The sequence below is a fragment of the Megascapheus bottae genome, chromosome 8 (genome assembly GCF_031878675.1).
Source record: "Megascapheus bottae isolate mThoBot1 chromosome 8, mThoBot2.hap1, whole genome shotgun sequence".
Classification (NCBI taxonomy): Eukaryota; Metazoa; Chordata; class Mammalia; order Rodentia; family Geomyidae; genus Megascapheus; species Megascapheus bottae.
In genome coordinates, this window is record NC_143516.1 from 22,531,857 (window position 1) to 22,541,040 (window position 9,184).

Below are 9,184 nucleotides of genomic sequence, written 5' to 3' on the forward strand. Positions count from 1 at the left end.
CACACACAAGCTTAAAATTACAGAATCATGTAGAAATAAAAGGAATCTCTCTCTCTCTCTCTCTCTCTCTCTCTCTCTCTCTCTCTCTCTCTCTCTCTCTCTCTCTCTGTCTGTCTGTCTCTCTCTCTCTTGCTCTGGGTCATATTCACCTCCTTTTCCTTTTTTGCTTTTTGCTAACATATTTTAGTTTTAAACACTCTGACAATTTGTACCTGAACTTTAAATGTAAGTCTCTCCACTGGATTCTGGGTTCTTATAGACTTTGTTTCCACAGGTTAAAGCATATGTTGATAATCATACCTTGACTTTCTCTGTGAATTATAAATCTGACAATGTTATCTATTTTAGCCTAATGCTTTGTCTTTCTACTTTTGCAAAATATCTAGCTCCAATTAGATTACATTTTTAATTGTGTGTTAAAATGAACTTGGAACTGTTTTTTCTTTTCCAAAATGAACTATTCTTCAACAAGAATAAGTAAATTTGGCTAGGTGTGGTGCTATATATCTATAGTCCCAGGTTCTTGAGAGGCTGAGGTAGAAGAATCGCAGTTAACAACAGCCTAGGCAAGATGCAGGAGACCTTATCAGAAAAAGAAAAGAAAAGCATGGAACACTTGACTCGAGTGGTAGAATATCTGCCTAATCTGGTTAGGCTCTGAGTTCAACTTCTAGTACTGTAAAACAAAAATGTTACAACTGTTTTGAATCAGTTGCTGTTCATGTACTCATTTTCCTTTTTTCTTTTTTCCCCCCTCAGGTTTCTGGAACAAAGAAAACCAAATCAAAGGAGAAAGAACTCTAACTTGAGCATGGATTTGGAAGAAAGAGAACTGAACACACCAAAGGAAAAGTGAACTGCTGGAAAAAATTTTCGGGAATGATGCCTTCTTGCTATAATATTAATATTTCCTGTGTGAAAAACAATTGGCCAAGAGATATCCGTACATCCCTGTACAGTTTAATGGTGCTTATAATCCTGACTACACTGATGGAGAATCTCCTAGTTATTATTTCCATCTTGCATTTCAAGCAGCTTCATACACCCACAAATTTGCTCATTCATTCCATGGCCACTGTGGATTTCCTGCTTGCCTGCCTGGTCATGCCTTATAGCATGGTGAGATCTATTGAACGCTGTTGGTATTTTGGAGAAATCTTCTGTAAAATCCACACCAGCACAGATATTATGCTGAGTTCAGCATCCATTTTCCACCTGTCCTTCATTTCCATTGACCGCTACTTTGCTGTGTGTGACCCATTGAGATACAAAGCCAGAATCAATATCTTGGTTATTTCTGTGATGATCTTTATTAGTTGGAGTATCCCTGCTATTTTTGCATTTGGGATGATCTTTCTGGAGCTGAACATCATAGGAATTGAAGAGTTGTATTACAAGCACATTCATTGCTTAGGAGTCTGCTCTGTCTTCTTTAGCAAAATATCTGCCACAGTGGCTTTTGTGACTTCTTTCTATATACCTGGGTCTATTATGATATGTTTCTATTGCAGAATATATGTCATAGCTAAAGGGCAGGCAAAATCAATTCATGATACGAATCAGAAATTTCAAATTAGATTAGAAGAGAGAAATGGAATGTCACAAAGCAAAGAAAGAAAGGCTGTAAAGACCTTGGGGTTTGTGTTGGGTGTTTTCCTGATATGCTGGTGCCCTTTCTTTGTCTGCACAGTCATAGATCCTTTCCTGGATCACACTGTTCCAGCCTCTTTGAATGATGCCCTGATTTGGCTTGGGTATCTCAATTCTACTTTTAACCCAATGGTTTATGCATTTTTCTATCCCTGGTTCAGAAAAGCACTGAAGATGATTCTGTCTGGTAAAATTTTTCAGAAAGGTTCATCTAGGAGTAAATTACTTTAGAATCAAGGTCATAAAGGTCTTGTATTTTAATGTTTAAAAACATGTGGATATTTTATGCATGAAAATAACATAGGTTCTTTTCCAGTTCTTTGATTCCATGCGTGTATGGTGGGTTAAATTATAATGTTTCTATATCATGTACCTATGATGTTTGCCATTTTCACTGCCTATGTTGAAGCTTTGAAAATATACTGTTGAGGAGATAAATTTCAAATAATTGCTCGTTGGTGAATTTCTGTGTGCTGAACGTGTTCTGTTACTCAGGTGTTCAATGGTGGAAACTATGAGGTTGAATTTAAGGACACATTCATTCAGGGAATGAAGACGGATCCAAATGCAACACTTTCAAACCAGCCAGTGACAAACATTTCTAATGCTGTTTCTTGAAATTTAGATAGGTATCTTGATATTTTAATTTAGGATTTCCAATTCCTCCCATTTGGAGGGCCAGTCTTGGTTAGGACACAGATTAAAAAAAAAGATTATCATAGGTTAAAAATAGAAATAATCTAATGACCTTTTCATATTGGAAAACTTCTTAACTATCTTTTGTCTGAGAGTATGTCTTTAGTAAATTTCCAGGTTTAAAATGATCTTTTCTCTCATAAAACTATAATAAAAGCAGATAGTTTTAAAAATTATGTTCAAAAAGCAGTGTGGAAGTTTCTTAAAGAACTGAAAATAGATCTTCCCTACAACCCTGCCATACCACTCCTGGGCATCTATCCTGAACATCATAACCCAGTATATGATAATGATACCTGCTCAGCTATGTTCATCTCTGCACTACTCACAATAGCCAGGCAATGGAAAAATCCAGATGCCCTACTTCAGATGAATGGATACAAAAAATGTGGCATATATACACAATGGAATTCTACATAGCCAACAGATAAGATAAAACAATGGAATTTGCAGGGAAGTGGATGAATCTAGAGTGAATCATGTTGAGTGAGACAAGTCAAGACCAAAGGAACAAAAGGCACATGGTATCCTTAATATGTGGCTATTAGATCCAAACAGTACAAAAGTAAGAACTCAGTATTTGAGTACCCAATGCTATGGACATGGTATAGGAAATATAAACACAACTACATAGGCATAAAATGACTCTATAGACACAATGATTTATTACATAGATTAATATGTATCTATGACATAAAAACCCTCAGGCTAATTTTAATTATGTTCTAAAACCTAAGTGCCAGTGATTGTATATAGATTCCCTTCTTGAATACTTGTTTGTTAAATACATCATTTGGAATATGATGTAAAAATCAATGTTAATAAATTCTTTAATACAAAATTATGTTCAAGTAGTTGTACAAAGAGGTTTCATTTCAATATATATATTTATGTGTAGAATGCATATTTTAAAAATTTTATTGTCAGGGTGATGTACAGAGCGGTTACAATTACATATGTAAGGTAGTGAGTACATTTCTTCTTGAACATTGTCTATCACTCTACTCCATCTATCTCAATCCAACCCACTCCCTCAAGTTGCTTAGGTCCATTTTCATATATATATATATATATATGTATACCAAGTATTTGTCCATTCTTCTTTTTTCCATTCATCCACCCCTCCCTTCTTAACTTCATCTCCTTCAGACAAGAAATGTTTCCTTGATTTTTTTTCCCTTGATTCCTTCTGGTTCTTGATTTTTTTCTCTCTCATGATGCCAGCTCTGGAAATATGTGTGCATCAATTAAATAAACTAAGACAGTAGATTAAGTTATTAGTTACTCTTTGGCTTCGCTTGCATCAGCTAAAGTTTCCTTGCTTAGACTGACACTTGGCCTTTGCTTACTAGTTTGAAAATTCCCTCAAGCATTCTGCTCTTCAAATGATGTTGTGTGACAAATGTTTTCCTGTCTCTATTAAGTACAACTCCCCCAGTGACTCGTAATGAAAAATTGTTCTCCATCACAACCAATACCAAACAGCTGATGTGTTAATTACATCCTCTCATCTCTATCTCTATTTACTCAAAAGTTTGGCAAATGAGAACAAAGTGTGAGAAGGAAAGAGATGATACATATTTCTCTTTGGACTAGAGCCTCCAGTTAGCCAAATTAAGTGCAGTGGGCATTGGTGAATAGCCAATTAACACATTTAATTATGGTTGTTAGCAACTTTCTTAAAGCTACTTTCAACAAACAGAAGAGTGAAATAATATGCTTGAAATATGTTAACTTTACTTTTAGATGACTTAAAGTTGTCATCTTGTCTGTGTAATCTCTTAAATTCAGACACACTGGGGCATACCAAACAACCACAGATCATAAATTGCTTTCTATATGGGTCAGGGGTAGTATTTGTAGAAAATGCAAGCCCGGATTAGAGCAAATTAATGTTTTTCATTTGTTTAATTGTCAAAATGTTTCCCCCAATAATTCTTTATTTTCTGATGAAGATTGATAGAACTTCTTGATATTGACCAAATAAATGCAAACCAGAATTCTATTTGGAATACCACTTGTTTTTGTCTTGTGGGGATGAGTTTTTATTGGACATTTGGAGTCTGCAGTTCCTATTTCATGAGTATATCTCACACTAGAATGGTCAATGTAAGTACCATTCATAATAGCAACAGAATAAGGAGTAATTCAAATCACTATTGATAGGAAAAAGACAAACAACGAAATACTTGAAATGCTGCTGATATTGAATGAAAAAATATATTTCAAAAGGTAATAACAACATGATACTTATTGTATAATGAGTTCTAAAAACAAGCCAAACAATATTTTTGTTTTTATTTACCTTGAGATATTTATGAAATGAATAAAAGCAGTAAACACTGAATTTAAGGTATTACCTATTCAGCATGATAGAAAGAAAGCAGAATGCAAATAGATGTAAATCAGTGCTAATCTAGTTCATAACTAGACTACAGAATGCTAGAAATAAACACATAAGCAAGCCAGATATGCTCCGAAAATGAATTGTAATTAATTCAAATCCCACAAACTCGTATTCCATTAAAAATGTAAACTTTTTGGAAATTAACTTGTGGTAGTTATAAGAGGGGGGTTTCAGTGTTGAATTTTAAAAATTGTGAACATTTTTTTATCAGGGATATATGCTTTTGGGTAAGACATGGAATAAGGTAGTATCTGTTTGCAGCATTAAATTAGTTTTACTATTTCCTTTGGGTCTTCTTTTTTGGGTTATGAACTTTGGTATTTAATCAAAGATTAAATTCTATATTGGATTTTAACTCAACTCAGTCAAGAAAGCATGGAACAATAAATGCTGAAAGAGGAACCCTCAAACACTGTTGGTACAAATGTAAATTAGTAAGATTGCTATGGAAATCAGTATAGAGCTGCTCAGATGAAAGGAGCTCTACATTATGGCCTAGTCCCATCACTTTGGGGGATATATGTGAAAGACAGAAAATTAATTTAAAAGAGAGCTGATTGCATGCTAGTTTTTATTTAAATCTTCACAATAGCCAACCTGTGGAATTGGCCAAAACACCTAATACTCAATGAATGAATAAAGCAAGTACCACATACACAGACGGACAGACAGAAGCATCCAGTAGAAATGAGAGATGAAATTACATCAATTTTAGGAAGATGGAATGGACGGAGATCATCCTGTTGAGTGTGATAAGTCAGGATCAAAAGGCCAAAATCTAGAGCTAAAAAATGAAGATGATGATGATGATGATGATGATGATGATGACAGAGATATTAGGCAGTATAAGAAAACCCAACAAACACTCTTTGAAAAAGGAAAGGAAGGGGTTGGGATATAATAGCAGTAGTGAATCTGATCAAAGTATACTGTATGTTACCTCTGTGAAATTTTTATAATGAAACTTACTGGTAGTTCATGCATGGAAATTAAAAATAAACTATGAAGAAATTTTGTTTATTTTTTGAAGTAATCACACAGATCAAGATGCATTGTACACATGAACTGCTTTGTTAATTGGCAAAAAATTCAATACATAACCTGAAATTAAGGAAAATAAGGGAAGATATGAATTGGGAAGGGCGTGAGAATATTGCAATGAGTGATATTGATCAAGATACACTGTATTCATAAATTGCCTTGGTGAATAGTAATTCCTTTGTACAACTACTTTAAAAAGATAAGAGATATTTGAAAAATAAAATAAAACAAAAAAAAATCCATTCTCCAGGCTACCAAAAAGTGTCAGTGCTGAAAACAGGTAATGACCCAGCCCAGTGAAGCCATTTCAATAGCAGCGCCTCACAGATCTTGTGCTCTAGGGGTTTGGACAAGTGACCCAGTTTTCATTGCATTTACAATCACCACAGAGCTGTTATTCTTAAATATAGTCTTCAGAGTTAGAGAAGCTGATTCAAACCAAATTTCTGGGGCTTACATGTAAATTGGGATTCAACTTTGACATTGACTGTGCATCAATAGCCGCTTCCTGTCCTGACATGATCTTTCCTACTCAAGAAAGTTCTAATGTTCCAGTACTCCCCACTACCCACTAGACATATATCCCAGCAATTCCTGACCCCACAGATGCTAAAAAGCATAGACAGTATCAAAGAGGTGCAGTTAAAAACTGAGCTATGAAAAGATACCCCTTCAAAGCACAGCTCCCCATGTAACTGTTCAAGTTGTATTCCCACACAGTCATCACTAAAGTAGCTATGATTTGAATCACTTTTTATTCCAGTAATACCCTGGTAACATTTAGTGACCAGTGCTCCATTTCATCTGTATCTGAGATATGTTGCTTAACAAAGTAATACCATCAGTGAAAAATAAACTGTCACACTTAAGATGACTAAACAAACAAAAATATAGACAATTATATGTCTTCTTCTTCTGCCAGTCCTGGGGCTTGAACTCAGGGCCTGAGCACTGTCCATGAATAATTTTTGTTCAAAGCTAGCAATCTGCCTCTTGAGCCACAGCACCACTTCTGGCTTTTTCTGGCTTTTTTTATGTGGTACCAATGAATCGAACCCCTGGATTCGTGCATGCTACAAACACCCTACCACTGGGCAACACTCCCGGCCCATCTATTTGTAAACATAGTAAACTCCCATGGTCATGAGAGCTACTTGAAAAGACAATACTCATCCCCAATGCCTCTAAGTCTACAGATGTGGAAGAAATGCAATCTAGTCATCTCCATGTATAGGGGAAAAAAGAAAAACAACCAGCAATGGTACTTGTTTGTTTTGTTTTTGGTCCTAGGCATGGAACCTAGCACTTAATATACTATAAATGCTTTATCATTGAGCTCCCTCTCCAGTACAGCAAAGGAGAGTGATCAATGATTAAAATCTCTTTCCATGTAATGCAGCATATGGACTGTAATTGCTAGCTGCTGAAAGAAGCATCATACTTGAACCACAGAAGGCACTCAGGTGTGGTTCCATCCTGTCTAAGTTGCAGTAATGGAAGAGATTTATCAGTGTGACAGGTGATGAAAACTCAGGTGAATAGACATTCACGTGAGGTTGCAGGAAAGGGATAGGCTCACTGAAGTTAAAGTTATTAACTTTATAAGGGTAAGGGCTTATCCTTCCTCATTTTTAGATCTAATTCCTTTGAGACTAATTATTGAATTATAAAACAACACAATGAAGTTAGTCCAAGTCTTCTGGTTCCATATAAACATTCCCAGCAGATAGAAAAGAGAGGTTTTTGTTTTTTTAATAAGGTGGTAGCAATGTCATTGGCGATGCAGAAACAGGTATGTGGACAAGGGATGATGCAGAAACTATCTGTGAGATTTGGTAAGAAGTACATTATCATGTCAGTAATGCCGTAGTGTTGGTAATGTGTAAGCTTTTGCTTTGCTTTTCCACTAGTCATGTCCAGAGAGACTATGTAGTAATGCAGAAGACGGTTGAAATTGAGGAATTTACATGTCCCATGTAAAATATGTACACAGGGTGATATGCTTACCTCTGATGCATTGTTTCCTGGGAAGAAAAGTTAATGCCTAGGAAATGGTTACGTTTTCATGTGTGGAAGAGTAACTTATTTAGCAGAGGTATTCACATGTTAGGAGGCTAAGTTTTTAATCTGGTTTTGTTAGCTTATTTGCTTGTTTTGTTTATTTTTGAGACATAGTGTCAATATTGTATGATGGGCTGGCCTGAACTCATAATTCTACCTCAGACTCTCAAATGCCATGCCCAGATTACTTTAAAAAATATATATATTGTACAATTTCATTACTTTTTCTAGAGAAACATTTTCTGGACAGACACATTTATATATTCAGTATTTATTTCAAAGACAGAAAGGAAGAAGTAAAAGAAAAGAGGGTAGGAAAGAAAGAATGAAAGCTTTGAAATGTCCATACCATATATTGTGCTAATACATGAATTATTTAATGTGTTATATTCCTTAACATTAAAAACTCAATAGCAATTGGACTGAAAGGAATTAATAGCTTGTCTGAGGGCATATATTCAAGGAAAGCAAAAATAAGGATGAGCAGGAGAGGCAACATAGTAAAGACCTTTAAATGTTGTAAAAGGTGATTAGTAAAGCAGAAACATTTAACAATAAAGCACTAATCAAACTTAATGAGGTCACATTAGAAGAATCAGAAAATTATTTATTACTCTTGCCAGCTTCCTGCAGTTTAATCAGTTTCTTGGGGACTATAGAAAACATTTTTATTTTTAGCAATTTGGTAGAATAATACTTGTGTGTAGTGCTTTTCATAAGTCGATTGTGCAAGCCTATTGAAAATGATAGCACACTCAAACTAATTCTAAATTATAGCCTTCTGGATCCACAAGGCAATAAACCTCAAGCAACTTAAGTCTGATTATGTACTCCAAATTCACTTGAGGAACAATTATATTATTGTCTAATAGTTGTCAGTAATATTCTGTTTATAGACATGGTAGTTACGTTAAAAACTTGTTTCTCTACCTTTTGTCTTCTTCCCTGGAATAATATAGCAGGAGTGGATTAAGTGTTGATGGGGAATTTGAATGGCAAAGTTTATAGAGTGACTATCACTCAGACCTATTGTATTAGCGTTCTGTAAAATTACAAACAACTATAATGGGTGGAATGAGAAAGATGTAGGATTTTAGCAGAATCGTCTTCCTTGAGTCTTCTTTGGGTTTGTTTTTTGAGTTTTGCTATGAAAGTATGTGTGTGTGTGTGTGTGTGTGTGTGTGTGTGTGTGTGTGTGTGTGTGTGTGTTAACCATTTTCTGACAAAATCCCATCTGTTTTTGCTTTTCTGAAGGACACCTTTGATTGCTCTGAGTATGGAAATGGGTCTTGCCCAGACAATGAGAGGTCACTGGGCGTCCGGGCAGCC

General features: G+C 35.2%; 1 protein-coding gene across 1 annotated transcript; it reads left to right on the plus strand.

The window, feature by feature from the left end:
* The first annotated feature begins 763 nt into the window (after positions 1-763).
* Taar1 (trace amine associated receptor 1) lies at positions 764-2,086 on the plus strand. The gene has a single exon (XM_090337652.1). The coding sequence runs from the start codon at positions 880-882 to the stop codon at positions 1,879-1,881; it is 1,002 nt and encodes a 333-aa protein (XP_090193778.1). The 5' UTR covers positions 764-879; the 3' UTR covers positions 1,882-2,086.
* Positions 2,087-9,184: the final 7,098 nt, after the last annotated feature.

Coding starts and splice junctions, on each gene's coding strand:
- Taar1 (XM_090337652.1), top strand. CDS start 880: ATGATGCCTTCTTGCTATAATATTAATATTTCCTGTGTGAAAAACAAT.